This window comes from Labrus bergylta, chromosome 2, assembly GCF_963930695.1.
Source record: "Labrus bergylta chromosome 2, fLabBer1.1, whole genome shotgun sequence".
Taxonomy (NCBI): domain Eukaryota; kingdom Metazoa; phylum Chordata; class Actinopteri; order Labriformes; family Labridae; genus Labrus; species Labrus bergylta.
In genome coordinates, this window is record NC_089196.1 from 29,255,747 (window position 1) to 29,281,490 (window position 25,744).

General features: G+C 41.4%; 1 protein-coding gene across 3 annotated transcripts in view; it reads left to right on the plus strand.

Moving 5' to 3' along the window:
• The window catches only part of ntrk2a (neurotrophic tyrosine kinase, receptor, type 2a), a 102,675-nt gene that overhangs the window by 57,480 nt on the left and 19,451 nt on the right, over positions 1–25,744 (plus strand). For 2 of the 3 annotated variants that reach the window (XM_065951186.1, XM_065951203.1), the window contains 5 exons: positions 5,571–5,759; positions 17,377–17,507; positions 23,843–24,015; positions 24,142–24,297; positions 24,903–24,993. In XM_065951186.1, the coding sequence (XP_065807258.1) occupies positions 5,571–5,759; positions 17,377–17,507; positions 23,843–24,015; positions 24,142–24,297; positions 24,903–24,993 (740 nt within the window). The remainder of the gene's footprint in view (positions 1–5,570; positions 5,760–17,376; positions 17,508–23,842; positions 24,016–24,141; positions 24,298–24,902; positions 24,994–25,744) is intronic. The other variant, XM_065951194.1, reaches the window with a different exon arrangement.

Genomic DNA, 25,744 nt, shown 5'->3' on the forward strand with positions numbered 1-25,744 from the left:
GGTAATTAAACCCCATGAGTAGCTCAAAACTAACAGCTTAATTTATTTAATATTCAACAAGTAACAGCAATCTGTAATTCTTTGAATTCATAGCTTTCATTCATGTGACCGGCTTGGACACCTGACGAGAAAAAAAAGCTGGAGTTGGAAAGAGGGCATATCATCCCCCTTTTCCACCTCTTCAAACAGTCCCCCTGTGGTCTAAATGAAACATCTGTGCTGTGCTTTGGTCAAAATATAACATGAATCAAGCACCAGAGGAGGTTTGTGACCCTGTATAAACCAGCTCTCTCAGAACGCTCCGTTTTGGTGTGTGTGTCTCTTTAAATGCAATGAGCCCCCGCTGAGTTTTCCCCGTAGACATCACTCCTCTGTAGAGAGAATAAAAATGGCGGACCTGCACGAAAGTTTTGTTGTTCTACGCTGGGGGTGGAGTCCATGGGTGGAGATACCAGAATCCCACCGTGACATCACAAGGAGATCAAATTTGAAACAGAGCATTTTTCTCTGTGTTGTGAGACTTATGCAGACCACAAACAAAGGACTGGATGGGTTTATTTCACATGTTGTGGGTCTGTAGACACTCAGGTTACACAAATATATGTTCAGAAACACTTTCAAAGTGGATTTTTCATAATGTGTCCCCTTTAAGGAAGTGGCAGCCACCATTTAACACTCTGGAGCTGCATGATAGGTTGTTGCCGCAGAGTTGTTGAGTTTAATCATAAAACTGCCGAAAGGATTTGGTCTGAAGCAAACTGCTGAGGAATATTTTTCAGTTCACCACAAATCTTATTTGGCCTTTTTACTCCCCCTGTTACAGCCTGCTTTAATGACCGAATGAAAAATAAACAACTAGGTTACACACACACACACACACACACACACACACACACATTAACACCACATAAAAAGTATATGCACTACTCCACACATACACACAAAAACCTTTTGTGCTTTAACTCCTTCTTTTTCCCTCCCAAGGCCTTTTTAATCCTCATATGAGTCATCAACACACACACACACACACACACACACACACACACACACACACACACACACACACACACACACACACACACACACACACACACACACACACACACACACACACACACACACACACACACACACACACAACAAACAAACTCTCTATGTTTCTCCCTCTCAATCAAGCTCCGCACTAGAGCTGATATGAGTTCAGGGACAGAGGAAATGAGCGATGTCAACCGGTGTTATAATTCAGCAGAAGCGACCACATGAGAGGGAATACATCTACTGTATTTGGTGCTCACGGGAAATCAATCTCAACTCTTAATACAATGTGTGCAGGCTTCCTCGTGTCTTGAAGAGGAGGTACCGTGTACGGGCGATTGTGAATAATGCTTCACTGCTTATGATGAGAGCCGTGCTCTGACTTGTCTCCGGTGTTATTTTCCCTTCACCTGACAAACTGTGAGGAGCTGAGGAGAGGCCGACAGGAGGACAGGAGCATCCAATTACGTCCTTGAAAAGATCTTTATGCAAACAAACACATGTGCACGCACACGTTTTCCACATTCAAGGAAAGTTCACACCCCTAAATCAGAGAAGGATGCATTAAAACATTATATTACCTCTAACAAATACAGCTCATATAAGCATTTAAAACAGCAGTAAACTCCCTCATGTACCGGAGGGTTTCTCTACAAGCAATTATTTATGTGTTAAGTGTTAAGTGTTGAAAGCTGTTTTACATTCTCTCCTGTGAGAGATTTGTGTAATAAAAGCTTCATTTTCAGAGTGACATTTATGCTCAAATAGTTTAGGTTACGGTTGACAGGTTGGGCTGTCATGTCTCCTTCTTATGCAGCGCAGGGTGATTCCACACATGTACAAAAACTCCCACCAAATATCCAGAAATGTTCAGGGTGAGCTGGATGTCTGAATGGAAACAGCCAGATTTTTCATCCCGACTTTTACTTTGACTTTTTCCTGCCAGTGTCCACAATTTTTCATGAAGTCAGAACGCGTGTGAACGAAGCAGAAATCATTGTGGAAATTTCATCATGAGAAAGTGTGCGGGGGTGATGGATAGGATCTTCATGTCCGAGTGAAGCTGATTCATTCATTTTCTTGTTGCTATGAATAAACATCATTATAATACCAGACTGTTTCTCTACGTCTGGTGATGATACAGCAAAGGGAAACTTTTCAGGGATTCTAATTTCCCTTAGAGAAAAGAGATTTCCAGCCAAGAGTTTGTATTTCTTAAGGTAATTTTGGGCCATTTTTGTCTTTATTGGATACGTCAGCGGAAGAAAGACAGTAAATGTTGGGAGGAGAAAGTGGGGATGACATGAAGCAAAGGTCGGTTTTGAACACACAGTTGCTGCAAAGAGGACTAGAGCCTCTGTACATCGGGTGTGCAACATACTGTAACCCCTAGGCTACCGGCGCCCCTCCAGCCATGAGTTGAAACCGTCTTAAGTCCAACTGGTAACCTCAAGCAAGAACGGAGTAAGAGTTGAGCTGGGACGTCTAAGAATGGTGTAAGCCATACTGCCTTTATTGTAGACATAGAGTCAGAAATGAGGGAGGGAGAGAGAGTAGGGAATGACATGCGGGAAAGGAGCCACATGTCGGACTTGGGCCTGGGCCGCCCGCCTGAAGGACTACAGCCTCCACACATGGGGTGCGTGCACTAACCAATGCTTCTTAAAGCTCTCAAAGTCTATTTTTGAGATTAAAAAAAAAGCTGAGGAGAGTCTGAAGTTTCAAAGTGTTGTTCTATGTCCTCATGCTTACCCAGCATGTCTGCATTTACAGTATGAATGGAGGTATTCATGGCCATTGTTACTCTTTTCCCTGAGACTGAAGTTTTGCGGGTAATTTAACAGGATTTGGGTTTCAAATGGTCCATTGTTTTGCTAACCATGTGGCATCAAGAGTTATTGATTTTGATGATATATAATGACGCCACTTTACCACTTTTACTTTAAGTTACAGTACAGGGTTAAAGGAACAGGAAGCAAACAGTTTAGTATTTAAGTCTTTAAAGTAATTTTCTTTTTGTGTGTTTTTAGGCAAGTGAGCATCAAGTTGTGCCTGTACTCACTTGCAAATGTAGCTATCAATTTCACGGTATAATCTGTGAGGAATGAAAAGCTGAAATTGTTTGTTTTGGCACTCAACCTGAAGACAGAAAATCATCGTCATTGTCATGTAGGTGTGCCAAAATTGTCAACATGGAATCAGCATGATGGGCCATTATCTGTCTCCTCTTTCAGTCTTAATGAGAAACGTATAACACCTCCGCTGTGTTGCCAAAGCAAACCATGTTCCTGTAGAGGGCTGGGCTCGGTGTCTGACTCATGCCATCCCACCTTCTCTTCTGCTTTCTGCGTCGTGCTGTTTCTGCATTTTAAACGTCTGTCGTATGAAACATGAATTTTAATATGCACAGTTTTTCTCACTTGAAATGAGACAGTGGTGGATTCTCGAGGTTTGAAGCAGATAACGCTTGGTCTCCGAGGAGATTTTCAGTAGATAATCGTAGTAAAACAACTCAGAGCACTGAATCTGAATATCCCATTTGTTTTTTTTTAAACTCCTCCAGCTTCCTAGATTACTTGCCTTTGTCCTTTTGAACGCAAACATTAATTCCCTTGGTTACCCTCGAACTATTCAGAAATATATCTCCTCTCTCTCCTGTCTTAACTTCATCATTAGCTGCTGCAGAGACTGACCTAAAAAAAAGAAACGAACCCAGCAGTCACACATGAAAACAGCCGCTCATCAATGTACTTGTTGCTGCAGCCCTCTAATAGGACTCGCAGGCACACTTACTGGCTCATTTTTCATTCTCAAACAATTCCTATCCATAAAAGATGGCCCTAAGTCAATACTCTGAACCTATCTGTCTTACAAGCAGTAACACAACCTAAGTTTGTCAGGTGCTTGTGTCTCTCCTTTCCATGTTCTTACTCTGCAGGTGCACATTTAACCTACACGAGCCTCTAGAATGGGGCTCATGGTCAGAACAAGAATTTATGTATCTCTGCGTACCAATGGGGGATGTAGTCTTGCATACCCAGACCTCCTGACTATATTGAAGAGCTTGTGCCAGTTTTGGGAAAAGGTCTCACTGAACACACTAATCACAATAACTGAAGCTCAGGATGCAGAAACAGTACCTTTGTAAAACAGTGTCAGCAGGGGGCTTCCTTTGGGGTTATATTTGCACATTGGGAGACAAGTCCTGACATTTGCTTCTTTGCTAAAGTGCTCATGATGGATTAAGCTGGGTCTTTGTAATATAGCAATAAGTACGGTCTTTTACCTGCTTTTTGTAAAGTGTCTCCAGATAACACTAGTTATGAGTTGTCGCTATACAAATAAAGATTGATTGATACAATGGCTTTAATTCAGCCAGAGACAATGTCATGATATGCAGCTGGTAAGTGGTAGTGACAATGAGTTAGAGGGCATTTACACAGTCACAGGAAGGGGATCAGAACTTCAGCTTTAGTTAGGAGGCTATACTTTTTAAAAACACTATGAGATAATTTTTTTTGTAGGAGGTTTTGGTGCGATAGCTGGGTGAAGACACATGATGCCAATTGTTGATTCATTGTCAATGATTCATATTCGAGTCCATATTAAAGCTCCTGTGAGGAGTTTTTTAGTCGGCTATGAAACTGACTGTTGCTTCTGTATGAGATACAAAAACGAAAAGACCATCAGCATGAACACTGATGACTTATCTGAAGTTGTTTTTTATCTGACACTGCTTCAAATGGGGGTAGGTGTCAGTCCGAGTGATTAGCAGCACACTGTGGAAACAGCCTTCCCACAACAAGACAGTTTGTTGATTGATACATTGATTGTTAAAAGAAAGCAGGATGACTTTTATTTTTGTCAAACAACACTACCTATGCATGTAAAGGACAAAATCAGAAAGAGAAGTTCCTCACAGCGCCTTTAAAATAACAAAGAATAATTGGAGGCCCAGCCTTAAAGACACAGCTACACCTTCCATCGAGGACTTGATTTTGAGCGTACTGATCCCTCAACATTTTAAAGACCCAAAAAAAGACGTTTTAGTTGTGAGTCTGTTACTAAAGTCTTAGAACTTAAGGTTAAAAATAATGTTAAACTGAATTTCCTGAGGGAACCTTCCCAAGGGATTAATAAAGTTCCTATCTATCTAAAATGTTCAAGTCCATTTTTTGAGCTGCACAATGTCATAATGCAAAAACCTCACTGATAATAACTTCTAAAGTATGCAGGAGCACTTTCTGAGACAGTGTTCGGAGAGCTAAAGTATGTTTATAAAATGCACCTGGCATCTCTCTCTGCTGTGATCAATAACAACATCTTAACCTCCCCCACTTTATGATCTCATCTTTTCAATCTCTGCTAATAACAGGTTAAATACTTAATTCATTCTCTTGTGCTATTAACAAGTGTACTGATATGCTTTTCCATCTCACATGCCAGGACATCTCTGGATCCTCATAGAGATAAGATAAACCAAACACAATCAGCAGCACTCATCACCCCCTTCTCTCTCTCTTTCTCTCTCTCAGGACCGTCTTCAGTGATCAGCAACGACGATGACTCTGCCTCTCCTCTTCACCACGTCTCAAATGGCAGCAACACCCCGTCGTCCTCGGAGATGGGCCCAGACGCCGTGATCATCGGTATGACCAAGATCCCGGTGATAGAAAACCCTCAGTACTTCAGGAGCACCAACAGCCTGCTCAAAACTGACACATGTGAGTAAAACAATTATCTTAACCCTAATCTTGTCCTCAACTATATGCCTCTGGAAGTGATGGCCGAATATTTGGTAATTGGGGTATAGCCAGTGGTTGGCGGCAAATAACTTCCATCCAAGACTTCCTCTTCCTCCTCCTTCTTCATTGTTTAAAGTTCAATTAGCACTTTGAGAAGGGGCCATGTGTTTGGCTTAAGGGAAAGCAAAATTCCAAATGTGTCTGCAAAGTAATTTTTTGGTTCATAGCATTCCCCAGAGGAGCGCTCGTTGTCTTTTTCTGGTGAGTCTCAGTTTCAGTGGAAATAGTTACAAAGAGGATTCAGTTGAATGTAGCCTGAATAAGCAGAGGCGCTGCTTGTCAAGAGGGCAAGGCAGGTAACTGCTTTGGGACCCCTTGAGGGCTCACAAACTTAAACCAGAGCAGTGGATAAAAATGTGTAAATTTTGCAACGACAGTCGGAAAACTCCCTAAGGGGGGCCCCATCTGACAGCACCAAATCTCATTGCCCAATTAAGTGTTGCTCCCATTATTGCGGTAAAAAAACGAATTTCATCGGTGAAAGTCAACAAAGAAAGATGAAGAGGAATTATCCGTCTATAGGAGAGAACATAAGAGGAGTAAGAGTCGAGACACTGGTAGACATGATCATGATGAATGCTGGTTGGAGGGCCCCCCAATTGATTTTTGCCTAGGGCCCCAACAGACTCTAAAATAGCCACTGCCAATAAGGAATCGTTTGTCTTCTCGCAAGATAAATAAGCAACCAGCTCTATGGAAAGAAGCCCAAAAAAAGCGACTTGGCTCCTCAAATAAATAAAATAAAGCCCAACAGGTGAAATAGAGAGTTTAAAAGAGAGACCACTTGATAACAGTATATATATTTATTTTTGTTTGCATAGGCAACAGTCAACTTTTAAACTCTGATTAAAAGAAAAGATTAGTATTTCACACTTCGGCAGAATGCCTTTGAGTCATCCCCTACCTGAGGTCGAATCCAGTCCTTCAATACACTCTCTTTTCCCTCTCTTTATCACATTTTTTTTCCATATTTTCCCCACTTATTCCCGGGCATTGTCACTCTGTCAGGCGTAGTTGTGCATGTGTGAAAACAAGCCTAAAAAAACACAACCCGCGACTTATAAAATTTGCAAGCGACTTTGCAGAAAAACAATCCCAAAGTCGCTTATAACAAGTGGATTTGGCAACCCTGATGCAGATAGGTTAAAAGTAGATTTCAGGCTTTGTCAGGTCCTGTGTCGGGGTCTGTCCTCGAGAGGAGATGAGTTTTTAAAATGCTTAAATTTTGAAGGGAGGTTTGATCGATTTTTTCTGATGCAGTCCAGGAATTCTGTGAATCTAAATGCTGATTTGTGACACAGATTCGAGCTGAGTTGTTGCTAATTTTTGATCTAGAACTTATTATGAGCTGACCTTCTATATCTGTTAAGCTGGAAGCTGAGCTGAGTTAAACCTGTTATTGCTCTCTATTCAGACTTCTTGCATACACCTAAGCCTGCTCATATGTGATTGGTCTTTACTATTTTGACAACAAACAGAAACCAGAAAACGTCCCCTTATCAAAATCCTGATCCCACCTAAAGCCTATATGATTCTATGTAGCATCTGTAAATATAGATTATAGTAACCCAGATTGACTGGAAACGTTCATCAGACCAGTGTGAAAAACTTAAAGTTAAAAGCACTTGTGTCATACAACGGGGGTTTCCATGGAAACATCTTTCCTGCTGTCATGGCAGTGACCTTGGAGCCGCTGAGGATATAAGCTGTCAGTTCTGAGGGAGAAGTGGGAAAAATAAAAAGTCTATTTGTATGCAATGTGTGTTTCTGTGTGTGCGTTTCTGTGTGAGTGTGTGTTTGTGCCCGAGCATATGTTAGGCACACAGATTCATTCATGAGTTGAAGACTTCTGTGTGTGACTCATGCACAACTATTCCCAGACCGGAAGGCACGGAGAGTCCACGAGTAACTACAGGTGGAAAGTGTTTATATACGCCGATGACTTTCATGTATTTCTTATTTATAATTGGGCTAATTCAACAAAGCCATAGAGAGGAGGGCAAAGTGGTCTAAAAGGGGGAACGAGAGAAACACAACAAAGGAGAATAGACGGACAGAGAGCACGCACAGATATTGACCTAGTCCATCAACATGACATTATGATTATTGACAAGTCATAAAAGCTTCTGCAGGCTTTGGCCTTGTGTTGAAGTCAATTATCATACCCTGCGTGTGTGTGTAGAATATGTGTCTTTTTCTGTAGAGGGGGGTATAATGATGGCGGATTGGGGCTTGACCTCTTCAGTCCTGTGATATAACTAAAAGATAGACCGAGATTCAAAGCCTAAAGGCAAGAATGAAAGCTCTGAAGATCAATGAAAAGTCAATAACCTACTGCTGTGCATGCGTGTGTGTGTGTTTTGAATACTCTGCACAGCCATTACAACTATTACTCCATGTGCCTCTTTGACTCTCAGGCAGGCAGCATAAATACTGAAAAGTTTCTGACCCATTATTTGGCACTCTGCCTTTTCAGCCCGGCACAATAGCCTTTGATGGCGACAGTTTGGCAGAGAGGCAGCGATGGGGAGGCCAAGAACTAAACTCTGTTTTTTTTTCAACAGTGGCCTTAACCAGCTTGTGGCCTTTTTTTTATATTGAATACAGGAGTCAGTGGCTGTTACACTTCTCCACATAAAAGATGGCACTTCTTGGCAGCAATAAAGCAACAATTACCACGCAGTGCTGATAGATGTGTGTGTGATTACTGGAACCGCTCGCTGTGTTGAGCGTACCTCATTAACAGTTTTAGTGTGTCACATGCATCGTGAAAGAGATACAGATAAAGGAAAAATGGACGCAGTGTCAACAAGTTAACAAGGAAGGGCAAAAAATCCACCAGTAACCCTAGAAAGGATTTAATCCCTAAACTTATCATGGAGGAAAATTGTATCTTGAGAGCAGCAAAACTAAGGTGACATGCATGCACAACTAACTAGTCACATGATAACATTTCACTATCAACATGTTTGACTGTTGCTGCACTTCACTAGTTTAGTAGACGTGTGCAGATGTTGACTAGTGTGCCAGTTTTCTAGTAACTGCTCAACCAGTGTCAAAAAACGTCACCTATGTGTTAGTTTTAGAGGAAAATAAAGATACCATAGCGGCTCATTTTGAGTCTAGTAAACATTTTAGCCTCACTGTTTAGCTAGTCAGTTTGTAGACACCCTCACTCTCATTTTGGCTCTTCCTAGTTTATGAGTATTCGTAAAAATGTCTCCCACTATAACTAGTAGATATTTTGGCCATAATTAACATGTGAATGCTTCTCTGTCTACTAGTACAGTGATAAGGCTTTCAGCGTTTAACTAGTGAACAGATCTAGTACAGGAAACTGATGTGAGATGTCAAGGACATTAGGGGCGGCAGTAGCTCAGTCTGTAGGGCAGTGCTTCCCAAAGTGTGGGCTGCGGCCCCCTGGTGGGCCGTGTGGGTACTGCAGGTGGGCCGCGAAAAGTCCTCCACCAAGTATAAAAATAAAATAAATATCACAATAATGATGATTTACCATGAGTCAACACTTTAAGTGATTAGTAAGGCCTGTAATGACTATTCATGGACATAATGTTTAGTAAACTTTTGTGTCTAATATCATGTTGTCATGTCCAATAGTTTACCCTAACTGAAAGTGATAGCTGTAGTCAAAACTTTTATTCTATAACGGGCCCCGGAGTAATTTTGTATATCAAAGTGGGGCGCTGCAGTTTGGGAAAGGCTGCTCGGGACTTGGGTTGAGAACCAGAGGGTCGCCGGTTCAAGTCCCGGTGTCGACCTAAAACACAGAAGTTGGTCTGGTAGCTGAAAAGGTGCCAGAGCACCTCCCGAGTACTGCCGAGATGCCTTAAGCAAGGCACCCAACTCCAAAAGCTCCCTGCGTATCAGCCCCACTCTGACATCTCTCCACTACTACATGTCCTCAGGTCCTGTTTGTGTGTGATTCAGGCCTGCGTGTGTGAGAAGCATGTCTCTAAAAAATAACAGAGTGTAAACCAGAATTTCCCTTCAGGGATTAATAAAGTATTTCAAAATCAAATTCAAAAAATCGAATCAAAAATATTGAATTAATGTTGGAACGGCTTTCCATGCACATTAACCCAGTGGATAACATGTTTGTATGTGACTCTGTAAGCCTCACTAGTTAACTATAGTCAGGTTTATTACCCTCTTTAAACAAGCTTCTTTTTGAACAAATGTACAGGGTCTTTGAGTTTTTGAAAAGTGCTTATGAATAAAATGTATTATTTTTATTTTTATTATTATTATTATTATTATTATTATTATTATTATTATTATTATTATTAGTGCAACAAAAGTTCATTTTGCATCTTCAAGTCAACCAGTTAACATGTTTCAGGCTTACTAGGTAAACGTACATTTTAAACTCATGAATCAAATTCTCACCCAAAAGTCCCAGAAAATGTAAAGATGGCTAACATTTTATTTTCCAATAATGTGAGGTTTTGTGAAAGCTGGAAGAATCATTTGGACATTTGAACCCATACAGTATTTGGTTACATTTTTCTTTCCACCATTAACTTCTAAATGCTGCAAAGAAAAACAGACACTAATGTATAAATCAGAGGGCCATAAAAGGAGGAAGAGAAGACCAGATGAAAGCCCTGTTAAGTTTCAGAAACAGGAAACCAAGAGCCAAGAGAAGAAATGAAAAAGTGGAGAAACCACAGAAAGGCCGATTTCACAACTCGATGCCTCAGAGAGAATCAAAAGGGTTACCAGGTGATCATCTCTTACCGGACCTGTGTGTTTCTAAAAAAAAAGTTTTACCATCAACCGAGATCCAAAGTCCAGTATGAGTGATGAACAACACCGAGTGTGTAACACCACTAGTTTCTCTCAGTAGCAGGAGATCATGGAGCGCTCAGAGACCCTGTGATGCTCTGCTTCTTTCTCAAGGAAATAAAAAACTTTCCATCATGTGGACGCAAGAATTCAGGCAAAACAAAGAAACCCTCCAGACCAGTGAGCATAGCAGCCCTGTAGTGGGCCAGAGTTTAACTTAAAATGGAGATCAAGGATTGTCTGAGATTTTTCTTCTTTTTTTTTTTTTTTTTTTGTTAATATCCTGCGCGAGTTGTTGTTGCCAATTATTTAAATCTTTGGATCTTTTTTTGCATTTTTTGCTTCCAGCCATCTTCTGAAGACTCCACGGTGGTGCTGCTTTAATATCATTGGGAAAAAGAGGAAATTGATTTTTGAATTAGTTTGAATTTTTATGTTTATTATGACATCATATTATAATATGTTGATGCTAATACTGAAGTCTGAAGCTCCGAGTGGAGCTGCTGCTGCTCCTTTCGCTCAGTTGAGGAGGTCGGGGTATCTGATTTGGATGCCTTCATTGGCGTCTCCCTTGGAGGTTTTTCTGTGGAAATCAAACTGGGAGGAGTCCCCGGGCTATACAAAAAGCTCGATGCTGGACGGATTATTTATCCAATCTGGCCTTGGAAACCCCTCGGATTCCCCCAGGAGGAGCTGGAAGATGTTGGTTTGAACAGGATTTCTGGGTTAGCCTTCTGTTGCTGCATCTCAGCCTCAGATAGGCAGAAGAAAACGGATGGATGCATAATAGCAAAATATAAAAGGACACGTTCTGTTATCTGGAGTTGCGTTCAGGACTACTTCTTTGTCCTGCATTGTAACTCTCTCAAGATTTGATGTTTCCCTCTATCTTGTCTTTTTGGGAAGCTAACTATAGCTGCTGTCTCCAGCTCAGAAATCAACTGTATTAAAGCAAAAATCATTATTTTGATTTTAAACTACTTTATTTATCCCTGAGGTGAAATTCTGGTTTTACACTCGTGCTTCTCAAACACATAGGCCCGAATCACAAAAAACACACATGCACAAACAGGACCTGTGGACATGCATTAGTCAGAGTGGGACTGCTACACACTGATGTGCAGGGAGCGCACCAGAGCTGTTTGGTGCCTTGCTTATGGACACCTCGGAAACACTCTGGAAGTGACCTGGCACCTCTCCAGCTACCAGAACAACTTCCGTACTTTTGGTCCGCACCCAGATTTGAACCGGCAACCCTCTAGTTCCCAACTCAAGTCCCTACAGACTGAGCTGCTACCCCCCCTCAGTAACATATTTCTTTTATGAGTCAAACTGAATAACTTTGAGTCTTAAATGTGAGGAATCCGCTTTAAAGCATGTCATAGGAAGGTATAGGAATTTTAAGAAACTGTACATTTCTTAGACGAATCAAAGAGAACTTGACCTCACCGTCCTGAGTAGAAGCTACAGCCAGAGCAACAGAAGAGCAGATTTGGATTCTCTCATCTCTTCTGTGTTTCACCTTTTCTCTTGGCTCTGTACTCGGAACTATCTCTCAATCTTTTCCATCGTCTTCTATCCCAGCACATCGTTTGGGGATTGTGTATCGAGGGAATGAGGATTAGCATTGTTCTGGAAAATGTTATTCATAAGTCAACACGCGTGTACGGTATTTGAAAACACCCTTTTACACGCCCCCACACACACACACACACACACACAAAGCTTGAGAATATTTAGGTCAGAAATTAGCTGGTGATAGCGAGGCTTATAGTTGGGAGGTGTAGCGGTTAAGAAAAGGAGTAATCAGAGTGGTGACATGAATAGCTTACGGGCGTTTATGCTCTGTTTCAGCTTCCAAACAAAAACCAGTTCAAAGCTTTTCAGGCTGCTTTTTAGTGCTGCTTAAAATGTAAAGCATTGCAATTTATTATTTTCCCAATTATTATTTTTTTTGTTGTTGTTGTAATGACACCCCTATCCACTGGGGGCGCTGTGGGTGCTGTGAATTCAGGTCAGGCACAATTTTGCATCATACTGTACTTTCATGTTTTATTTTTTGTTTATTGAAGAATAATGCGACGATAAAATACATTTTGAGTCAGTTTGTTTTAAAGAAATACAAACACATAATTATTTAACAAACATAAGAAGGTGCAGGGAGTAGTTATCTGGGTATTTCTCTAATCTATGTGTAATATTAAATCAATATGGAATCAATATGGAATCGAATTGTGAGGTTTTGGACGATACCCAGCTCTTCTGTTTTCGTCAGAATCCGACATCATGTGAGGATTTTGGGCAGCGGAGAGAAAGAGAAATGGCAAAAGAGTCAGGTGGCAAACAGGGAGTTATGTCCCAGAGGCGTTAATTTCTTTTGGTTGTTTATGAGATGTTGATTAATGAGCAGAGGTGTAAGAGGTGGATCTGCAGGGAGAAGGTGGAGGGACTGCAGGACGCAGGAAAATATCTCGGAGAAGGAGGTGGCTGATGGGAAATATTATTCCTCCTGATGCTAATGTTGTGTCATAAACAAGCGATGAGAAGAGAGAGAGAGAGAGAGAGAAAAAAAAAGACTGATGTAGTAACAGAATGGGGAGGAACATGTGCTGCGATGTTAATGTTTAGAAGATGTTGATTAAAAAGTGATAGGTTTAGCAGCTGAGGGGGAACGGCAACAGGGAGGAATAAATGATGGAACAGAGCGATGCAGAATAAGGAATGTGAGACGGAGATAATGAGGCTGGATGGAGCGATGCTAAACGAGGGGAAAATGAGCGCTTATGATAAGCACGGAGAAGGGCTGCTAATTAAGAAAAACATCAGAGAATAAGAGTTTAAAGTTTGGTAAATGGGGAATAATATTTCTGTAGATCTTAATTAAGGATACTGACGGAGGAATAATGAAAGCAGGAGGGGAAGAAGGAGTGTCAAATTGGTAAAGTGTGACAGCTGAAAAAGCAGAATTCATGAGCAATGAGACCATCAAAAAAAAAAGTCCATTTGAAAAGTTCTTGATTGCTCCGTGCAGCAATCATTCAACTTTTTGAATACATGAATGCAAAATCAGACACGTTATAAATCTGCAATAAAGACCAATATTAAAGAAAAAGAGAGCGAGAGAGAAAGAGAACAGCAACTCTTCCTGCCTCGGAGGGGGAAAAGTGGAAGCGCTGGTATCCACACACATCAATTTATTTGCTATTTGAGGGTGTGATTAAGGAGAAGCGGTGCCAGGGGTTTACATGGGTGAATGCTTATTACACAACCACATTAGGAAATAGTGCGGTGAGGTTATTAGCTGGTTAAACGGTGGGTAGTTGTTTTTGAAGGGATGTGGGTTTAATGTGCTTCTCCTGCTGCTGCTGCTGCTGCTGCTGCTGCTGCACGGGGATGATGATGATGCATCGAGCTGTTGAACTGAAGACGATCACGTCATGAAGGAAAACGGGACAGCCATTACAGAAATAACTCTTCATGCTCGACTTGTCTTTTTTTTTAAGGGACCTGAAAACTAACATGTTGAGAGGATGCATGTATTTACTAAGTTTGTTCCTTTTAAGGGTTATTTTTGGACTTTTTGAGCCTTTAATGGAGAGATAGGACAGCGGATAGAGTCGGAAATCAGAGAGAGAGAAAGAGTGGGGAATGACATGTGGGAAAGGAGCCACAGGCGCCCCAACTAAGTTTGTTCTTGATTATAAGTCGTCTTCCTACATTCTTCCCGGTCAAACATAAATCATATATTTTGTGGCTTTAACATGAGCCCAAAGCTCAGTTAACTTTCATCAAAAAAAAAAACACCAAGAGATGAAACAGAAGTCGCCAACATCCTGCACGTCGTCCAGTCTCTTCAAAACATCTGCAGCAGAGTCGAGAGGCGACTCGGCTGCAGTTGGGGACAGGAGGGAAGGGAGCCATACATGCAGAGATCTACATTGGGGTCTCTGCATGTGTGGCTCTTGTTCTGGAAATGTGTGTTTAGTACAACACGGAGCCAACAGTTGTCTTTCTGATTGTTTAATTCAGGCGTTTGCAAACGGACCTCCGTTCTCTCCAAGTGCAGAACGGAGGATATGTCAGAATAAACACAGTGCGTTATCTTATCTCTCACATGGGTGCTGCAAAATAACTCAACAGCTCCCCCCTGTAAATCTTCACAAAGGACTCCACATGGAAGCTGCTTTCAGGTACATGTATGAGATTAGGTTTTAATAACATTTACAACTTAAAAATGAGGAGAAAATCAATTGAACGTAGTTTTAGTTTATACTAGCTCACACTGGTAGCCTCTTTGCACAAGTACAGTAAATCCAAGTCCTGCAGATCCTAGATTATCCAAACTGTAGATACTGTAACGACACAAACTGCATTTCTTTTTTGTTTTGAGTAACATTTTGGACAGTAACAGTGACTGGTTAATGCACGACTTATGGCACAATATTGAATCACTTTTATGTGGCTAAATAAGATGTCAGAGAGTCAGATGTGGGTTACACCTCAATTAAAACAAAAACTGTATTTAAGTAGGTACTGTGTTCTGCTTTACTGTAAGTGTGCAAAGCCTACTGAAGCACACACACACACTTGGGTACATTTTACATTGTTGGTGTGTTCTCCTGCACCACAATCACTCTTATTCCCCTCTCCTCTTTTGTCCTCTCTCTCTCTCTCTCTCTCTCTCTCTCTCTCGGTCTGTACAGTATTGGGTTATGGAGGACCCCGGTAGCTTACAGTGTAGATCGATGCAGCTTCTGAGAGTCTAGCTGGCCTTTAATGTGATATTCTGAGTGGACAGCTTTTCTTCAAATGCGCCTCTTAATCACATCACAGATAAATCTCAGCTCGTGCTGTCCTCTCTCTCTCTCTCTCTCTCTCTCTATCTGTGTGTGTGTGTGTGTGTGTGTGTGTGTGTGTGTGTGTGTGTTACCCCTCTGCTTTGTTAGAGGATAATGTGTTTTTCCTTACATGCGGACAGTTGCACAGCTCGTCTGCAGTGAAGTCGGGGCTCAGCTGGGTCACACTGAGGGCACCGTGCTGTGTATCATTCTGTAAAATAAATTCCTTGTATCACAGTCAAGGTGAGATGCCAAATTTTTCCGCTCCCCCCCCCAAAAAAATCGTCTGGCACAGAGTCAGAAGTTACTTAGCAACAGAAAGCAGGTTTTCCCGACTCTGATCCAACTGTGTGTGAGCAGAAGGCAGAGAGGGATCACATGAAACAGACACTGAAACATGTTTTTATTTTTATTTACACTGTACTAAAAACCAAATCCAATATGTCAAAACAGAGATTTAGCATCTTCACTGCAGCATCCACATGACGTACAGAAAAAAATCTTTACTCAACAGAAAAATATCCTCTGAACAAACTCTAGTAAATACAGTTATGATTCTCCCTCTGCGACTTGAACTCACATTGGAAATTATAATACAACAAAATTGGAAGAGGCGGAAAATTAGCCCCCGGACAGCGAGCTGTACGAGTATCTGGATCGTGAGTAACAAAAAAATCATTTAAAAAACAGAAAAATCCCACGCTTCTAGAATGTTCTTTATTAGATAAAAACATAGCTGCAGGTTGAGCTAACTAACTGTCAAGAGATTCTTGGCTGTTTTTCTTTTTATGAGTACAAAATTTACATGAAATATTGAGTTTAAATATGCACAATGCACAATTTTATAATAAGTATTTTAAGTAATTTGGTGAAATCGCAACAGAAACACAAAGGGAAACACTGGTACAGCTCAATAAATACCTCAAACCAAAAAGAGAGACCAAGGAGACGGACAGAGAGACTGTATGCTCTCAGAAATGTAAACCTGTTTATTCATACCCAGGGCAAAGTTCTGCTGTGAAACATCCACTCTGAGAGTCTGCTCTGCACTTTATAACCCAAAAGGAATCAGTCAAAAACAGATGTTTATATGTTTTTCCTTTTTTTTTATTTGACACATTTCTTTACCAAACATGAACCATTTCTTACAAATGGACTTTAAACCGATACTGAATCAAGCCTTTATATCTGAGTAGAAACGCTTTTAAAAATGTTGGCCTACCTGACACTGTCTTCTGGTAATGTATCTTTATATTTAAAGGCTTTATATGTGATTTTTAGATCCAGCAGATGTCGCCCTTGAGCACCAGCATGAAACCAAAACAACTCGCGCTGCATTGTTGTGTTAGCATGCTAATGCTAGTGATCTTTATTATGCTGGTATCTTCACACTGCATGTAAATTTACCTGAAATGAGCGTGATCTAGAAACACAGTTAAGCAGTGAGTACAGTATGTTATTCTTCTTTTCTCTAGTCCCTCAATTAAACAACTTTTATACGTGAGGGGAGGAGTCAACCGGCCGTCCGGGCGATGTAAACAAACTGAAGATAGGACTCTGAAAACTCTGAAAACATCACAGACAGTGGGACTCGGGTGTTACACCCATTGTAGACAGTCATGACTCACAGAGTTATTTTCAGAGGATATACTTGATTTATATTATATTTAAGTGTGAAAAATCACATATTCAGTCTTTAAGGGGAAAAAAGGTACAAAAATTTGAGTTCTGGGAGACAAAAATGAAGCTTTTTAGTCCTAAAAGATTTTAAAAACTCACCTTGAGATTCATTAATTAGCCCTTGGGTGCTTATGAATTAAGATTTTGCCTGCAGGGACAGAAATCTACTCCTCCAGCAGACATATTTCTGACCGTGTATTCTTTCTCATCCACAGTCGTCCAGCACATAAAGAGACACAACATCGTGCTGAAGAGGGAGCTGGGAGAGGGAGCCTTCGGGAAAGTCTTCCTCGCTGAATGTTACAACCTCTCACCGGACCAGGAGAAGATACTGGTGGCTGTCAAGGTAATCTAAGATCTTAATAATTTACCGAATGACACATTGCACAAGTTTGTTTGGTTCAAAAGTTAAAGGTCCTGTGATAAAGAACTGAACGTACAAGTTAGAATTCGATGAGCTAATCATCTGAGATCAGGAAACAGCAGATCAGGTTTGACTTTAGCAGATTAAACACATGCACAAAATCCAGAACTTTCCAAGGTAGGGGGAACACAAACACCTGAAGTAACCCGAGTAAAACTTCTGCAAAAGGTCGAGAATCCTCTGACTGTTGCACGACCATTGTGATCTTTGTGCACATACTGAAGCCAAACTTCTTCTTCTTGCCAGTATCTTTTTTTTTCCCTCATTCCTCGATGTAAACATGTCCAGTTACACGTAGCAATGATAGAAAGTAAAAAAAAAAAAAAAAAATGTCATCATAGTATCCAACTCTGTTGCTTCGTCTGCCATCTTGGCTGTAATGTCAACATTACGCTGTGATTCCCTCAGCGTCTCAGCATGAGGCAAAGAAGATCTCAGGGGCAGCCGGATGTGAACGTACCAGAAACATTCAGACGTGCACGAGTGAGGAGGACAAAGTGTTCGCTTTTCAGGCGACATGTTAAACTTAGATCAACAACGCAGGACAGACTTTGCAAAAACGAAACTCTCCTGGACACTCAAACAAATTAGACAAAGGAATCATGTGACAGTATACAGCTAGAGTTCAGAGCTAGTCTCAGTATCACATTTATATGTTTTCCAAATGAACACAACAGACAGGATTGGCATGGCATTTCCCAGTTCATTTAACATTGACAAAAGGTCAGATTAAAAACATTAAATAGCCATGTCGGATGTTTAGGGCTTCTTTGAGGAACTTTAATTCTGAGTCAATTTTGGTAAAGTATTGAATTTATCTCTTTGCTTATCTTGATCTGGGGGTCATCCCTATGTTTCCTCAGGCCTACATTCCCTTATATAATACACATAATGTGTTGTTGCACCCAAGACCATCCACTTCAGGGAAGGCTATGGCTCAGTGGTAGAGTCGGTCGTCTCTCAACCAGAGGGTTGGGGGTTCAGCTCCTGTAGAAACATATCCGATTTGTCATTAGGCAAGACACTTAACCCTGAATTGCTCCTGATGGGGCACTTCCTCCGCATCATTCTCCGTCCGTGTCTCATGCAAAATCTCGCAAATTATTTGCTCAAGTTGAAAAATTTCGACTCGACTGAACGAGCAGGAGGCACAGACGAGGCAAGTTAGAATCTGAGGGAACATAGAAAAGGCTGTGATTCCTGAAGAAAAATCACATTCTGCTGTATTCTTACTGTAAATGATAAAGCACAGAAGTCATCAATAATCCGTGCACATGGAAAATGTAAAAACAGGCTGCTTTTGTCTATCTGCGTATGTTAAACCTTCCCTGTCGCAGCAGCTTTATGCATTTAGAATAACTCTGTAGAAATCATCAGTCTTGTTGTTGCTGGTTTTGTTGGCTTGTAAAGACCATAAAGAGGCATCAGTATTCATGTCAGTCTGTTTCATAACCGGTTAAAAACTTCCTCACAAGAGCTTTGAGAAACAAAAAGGCCTGAAGGGCTGTCCTCCGTCAGTCATCACATTGAACCGCCCCATGTTAAATAAACAGCTTGTGGTTGGCCCGAGCTGAATCAGATCCAATGGAAATATATCTAAACCGGAGGAGGAGGAGGAGGAGGAGACGCGTCTGCCAGAGTCAATAAGTCACGAGCTGGTAGAGATGTCTTCTACTGAGGCTATAGATGGATTATACATTTTAAAACACCAGAGAATCCAAGACCTTAACAATGTATTATTATGTATTTTCTATTGTCCTTTAAAATTTACAACAATGTAAGTTATAGGATGATGCAAGAAAAATTGTCTGCTACCATTCCTGCTAACTTCTTAAAACACACAAATGATGCAGCTATCACTAACCCAACACCAGACCCAGACGAGCAGACTGTGCACGAAAGGAAAACAGGTCTCATCCAGCGTGCCCTACAAAGAAAGAAACTCAACTTATGAGGAGTGAAAATGGTATACGGTTTATTTTGAAAATCCATCTGCCTTCAAAATAAATGTTGGCACAAAAATAAGGCCTGTAGCGTCGTAGCTGAAGGTGAAGTTGCTCTTTTTGCTGAGATCTGAGACGTTTACAGATAATAGTATGGTCTGTGATGGATTTGTGGCATTTCTGAAGAAAATCCTTCACACGGCCTGTATCGCCATGCCGACCTCCGTTCGAAATGTCGCTCCTTTTCGAGAGTTTCTCTCGGAGCGAAAGATGGAATTACACTCAAACCGCACGACTTCCTGGGTGAGATTGAACGTTTTCCCTGAGAGCATCCTCCATCTCTCCATCGAGCACACTTTTCTCTGCTGGTCTGCGGTGAAACAGGATCTGATTGGTGAAGAACTTCTCATTAACAATACATGACCAGTGAGAGACCCCCCTCCCCACATCTCCTTCCTTTACCCCTCCACTTCCTCCATCTTCAGCACTTCACCTCTAACTCTCACCTGCACTTTTTCCCTCTCTCTCTCTCTCTCTCCTCTGCGGTCCCTCACTCCTGCTACTTTCCTCCTCCACCTCCTTTTTCTCTTCCCTCCTTACACCTCCTGTCTCTCTCTCTCTCTGCAGCTTAGCTCTAAACCTCTCGCTGGCCCCGCTGATGTTTGCTGCCAGCTTAGCCTCAGCTCAGCGTGAGCACTCGGTAAAATATGCACCTGGAAAAATCCCCGGAAGCAGAGTTCTTGGTTGTAAAACAAGACGCTGCATCGCTTTCCCGCACATCAAATCTGGTCAAACATTTCATAATCAGCACTCAACTTACACTCAAAATAAAATGTGTTTCCCCAAAACAGCGTGTAGATAAATCACGTAATCATTACAGTCATTTCATTGATTTAACTCTCTCAATTGGATTTCTATCCTCCTTTTCAATTAGCTAATGTACCACCTGCTTATAGTACACTCTTCCTGCTCTCCCCGGCCTTGTTTTTTTTTTGTAAACTGACGACAACAACATGACTCACCATTTCTCTCCAGTTGTCTTTTCTTCCTCCTCGGTGCTGCATCAACAAAGAGGCCGATGTGATGAAAGCTGGTGGGGAGACAGATTTTTCTAATGAATTATGAAATTGCCTTCACCGCTTCTCCTAATTTAAAGGGCCAATTCATCCAAAATATAAAAAGCAAACGAGGATGGACTTTCTTTACAAAAGTACAGCAGTTAAAAGATAACTGGTAATAATGAGCTTTGAGTTTGAAAACATGACAGTTAACAACAACTCTCTCTCATTTCTATTGGCCCATAGAAATGCTATCAAATAAAGCTTTCACACTACACAAAACTATTTCCAGGAGGAGCTGTATATGTGAACACCAACAGACAAATTTTTCACTCTGACTTAACCTGGAGTTTCTCCTGCCAGACCCCTGGTGTTTTTTCCGCAGCAAGAACCAGTGTTTGGTGCATAGAGTGTATGCACACTACCCAAGCGGAAAGCTCCGGTTTTGAAAAATGAAGCCAAAATGGAAGTGCAAAATAATGACAATTCCACCACTGGGAAGTGATGATGTTAAACTAATATTAGATGCACCAGAAAAATCCCAAATTATTGATTTAGAGTGATATCAATGGGTTTTGTAGTTGAGTAAACTTTAAAAGCCACAATAGCTCACTTTCATTAAAGAGGACATTTTAAACCCCCTTTTCCCCCTCTTCAAACAGTCCCCCTGTTGTCTAAATTAAACATCTGTGCTGTGCTTTGCTCAAAATATAACATGAATCAAGCACCAGAGGAGGTTTGTGACCCTGTATAAACCAGCTCTCTCAGAACGCTCCGTTTTGGTGTGTGTGTCTCTTTAAATGTAATGAGCCCCCCCTGAGTTTTCCCCGTAGACATCACTCCTCTGTAGCGAGAATAAAAATGGCAGACCTGTGCAAAAGTTTTGCTCTAGGCTGGGGGTGGAGTCCATGGGTGGAGATACCAGGGGATTTGATTATACCAGAATCCCACTGTGACATCACAAGGAGAGCACATTTGAAACAGAGCATTTTTCTCTGTGTTGTTAAACTTATGCAGACCACAAACAAAGGACTGGATGGGTTTATTTCACATGTTGTGGGTCAGTAGACACTCAGGTTACCCAGATATATGTTCACAATGTGTCCCCTTTAAAACCATTAGCGGGTTTTCTCTTGTTATAAATTATATTGCACACTGATTTGCATTTTCTTAGCGTCCTTTGCTAACTCTGTGGAAGTTTGCTTAAAATCTGCGCGACAGTCTGATGGAGAAAACCTAAACAATAAACGTGGAGTATAGAGCTAAGATGTGTCAGTTCATTACATCATCATCACAGCTGGCTTCTCCACTCTTCAACAATGTGGTGATTTGTATTTTGAGGTTGATTTTCCTTTAATCATCACCTCCCCTCCTCCTGTACATCTTGCACTTATGTTGCACTCTGTCATGCATGGTATATAACAGAAACATGTTCTCTCCGTGTATAGCTCATTACAATAAGCTACAGTCACTAATCGAGCTTAATGGTTCTGGTTTTAGAGTCGGCTATCAATCAGCCCGTCAGCCATAATACAGGAACGAGTTTTACTGTTACTGTACCTCATACTCTGAGGCCTCATCGATCACAGGAACACGTGCACACACACACACACACAGAAATATGCATGCATCGTCCTGCATGCCATCAATCATCAGCACCCAGCTCGGTAATAACGTTACCTTCACACATGTAAATGTGAGTTGCTGCTTCCTGAGCTAGAGGTTGTTGATTGCTTTTTATTTGTCCTGGGACCAGAATGTGTGCGGACTGGATGACGAACAGTGCAACGCTATGACTGTTACCCCGAAAATGAATCCAACTTTGAGTAGTATGCAGATACAGGAAATGGATCATATGTAGATGTCAGAGGCTGTTCAACATTATTCAGGTTTTACCTCCACATGAGGAATATTTGTCTGATATATTGGAAAGTTCAGGAAGTCAGTGGAGCAGCACGTGTGTCTGACAGAAAGACTGATTTCTGTTCTTCACTCAAATGTTGTATCCCATGTCTCCTTTCACTGGGAGCACACAGTGCAAGCTACATATGATTCATTGAGAATCAGGTTTCTTGCCAGGTACGTTTAAACACAAAAGGAATTATGAAAAGCATTATAAAGTAAAAATGACAAAATGTGCAAAAGGTGCAGGATATTCTCTTACTCAAAAAATCAAACAAATGACACATTCAGCAACACAAAGTATAAAAACTGAGAGGGGAAACAAAGACACTCTCATAAGGAGAAGAATTCAACCCAGTCAGCCAACGCAGATTTCCCATACATGTCTGAGATCACGTTTCAAACTGAGATTGGAGCGCTGTATCCGTACTGTACAAATCAGCCCCCATAATCATCATGTTATATCACATTACTTACTGTAATGTACATGAGCCGAGCCTCGGTTTTTTTCATGATGCACGATTACTTAAATGCGGGCTGGGTGGAGTTACTGTCTCGTTTTCTGGTATCTCAGCGTTCAGGCCGAGAGGTCGCGAGTCATTTCCTCCTTCCTTGAGCTTTCTTCTCCTCGTCCTATAAACCTTTATTTGTAACACGAGCTTCTATCTGAGATGTTAGCGCACACACACACACACGCACACACACACACACACACACACACACACACACACACACACACACACAGAGTGGAAAGTGAATGTATATCCATATCATACATTGTAGGAAGACAATCAATTATTCATGTAGGACAAGAGGAATTTTCTATATTTCTCCTTCTTTGATGTGAAATAAATTGAGATCCCATATCAATTTCATTTCCTGCGTCTCCTCCTCTCTCTCTCTCTCTCTCTCTCTCTCTCTCTCGCTCACTCTGTCACAGTCACTTGTGTTACACAACATCCCTGACAGGTTTCCTGATTCATGTAAGGCAGATCAAGATGAGTTGCAAAGGGAACCGGGGAATATAATGAATGTAAACAGAGTTGGACCTCGTAATGACTTACATTAATATAAAACGACTCCTTCCCCCCCCCACCCGCAATGCCATTGTATTGCGCCCGTGCTCTGCGCCCTGTAATTTCACTGTGTTGAGTTGCTGTAACTCACTTTTTACAAGGCAAGACACTTACATTTGAGTTTGGACATCAGCCAGAGAAATTGGAGCAGACTGAGTACACCGTGAACATGACTAATTGGAAATAGTGTACGAGGCGTAATGTGTGAGTTTTTAATTTGTCAGTGTATGAAAATGTCACTTCTCTCTCTGTGTGTGTGTGTGTGTGTGTGTGTGCAGACACTTAAAGAGGCCAGTGAAAATGCCAGGAAGGATTTCCACCGGGAGGCTGAGCTGCTCACCAACCTTCAACATGAACACATTGTTACTTTCTACGGCGTGTGTGTGGAGAGCGACCCTCTTATCATGGTGTTTGAGTACATGAAACACGGAGACCTCAACAAGTTCCTCAGGTACAGATCCTCAGGTCAATTTCATTCAAACGACTGCTGTTATATTAAAATACATACATACACAATGTGTTAAATGGACAACAACGAGCCCGACTCCACCTCATGATAAACCCTTTTCCCTCCCAGGGCTCACGGTCCAGATGCGGTTCTGATGTCAGAGGGTCAGACCACCAGACCCGTGGAGCTGACTCAGTCTCAAATGCTGCACATCGCCCAGCAGATAGCATCCGGCATGGTCTACCTGGCCTCACAGCACTTTGTGCATCGTGACCTGGCCACCAGGTTTGTCACTCTCTCTGTCACTACACTCCCCTTAAGCCGCATTCACACGTGCACTTAACTCCACAAAATGTCCCGCCACTTTCACCCCGATTGCATGTCGACCTTTTCCTGCCAGGCTTTCTCGTGAAGTTTTTTTTTGCAAGGGTTGAGCAGATGTGTCAGCGCAGGTGGTGAAAGACAGGATAATGGATCCAGAGCGAGAGGGGTGAGGAGATGAGTTTAGGGGAAAGATCGCCCGTGTGCATTCACACATGCAGCTATTTTCAAGAGTTTGGTGTACGAGTGAATACAGGAATACTGTAACTATTCACTGATTTTAAAGGATATTATTAATCTGTGTCATTTCTTTATTTTCTTATCTTTAGAATTCTTTATCATAAATATAAAGAAGCTTCCTGCATCCTTGAAACAAAAAATGCAAAGGGTGATTTCTTCACTGAACTAAACTTTATTTAAGTTTCATGCTACATTTTATGCAAACATCTAAACGCCAGTGGGATAATATCCTGCATGTGGGAGCGGTTAATAACTCCACAGTGTGTTTAAGGCTACAGATAGAATCTTTATTAAATAACCTGCATTTATACTTTTCGTTTGCCAAACAGGAACTGCCTGGTGGGGGAGAACCTGCTGGTAAAGATCGGAGACTTTGGCATGTCCAGAGACGTCTACAGCACTGACTACTACAGGGTAGGTGTATGTGTCGATATCTTTTCTGGCCCCTTTTTTCAAGCCTCCCTCCTCCCTGCTGCATGGGTAGCCTCTCTGCTCCTCCCCTGCATGGGCATGGCTGAAGGACTCGGCAGACTTAGGATAAGAAGCGTGCTGCGGTAGGTCAATTAAACAGAGTGCAGTGCAGTGAAGTTAAACATACACGTAGCTGTGTGGAGCTCACTGTGATGCCATAATGTACATAATTACATGAACTCAGGGGGAGGATAGCTAGCTCAGACGGTGTGTGAAATAATCTGTTTGTTTGGAGCAATGCTGGAGAACATTTCTACCACTGAGGCCATCATATATTCATCATTTGACAGTATTTACATTTTAAAATTTGAGTCCAGCAGCATGAGAAGCATCATAAACTGTTCTGATTAAAATTTGTTTAGTTTCAGTTTACTGGTTTATTCTGACGGGGGCCATGCACAACATAACAGTCGGGTCGGAGTTAGCGATAAAGCTAATTCACATCTGTGGTCTACCAGGCAGGAAGGGAAATTAAGGACAACAAATCTTTGCAAACAGTCTATCACATAAAAACAACATATTACAAAACTACGTGACATAATCCTCAAGGTGGATTATTCAAAGAAATTAAATCATCAAAAGTATCAAACCACTCAGTAAAACATTATACGGTAAAAATGGCACAAAGTCAGGTTATTTCTTTAAAAAATTACATTACAAAACAGATATTTTGATTTGTCAGTCACTCCAAAACACAACA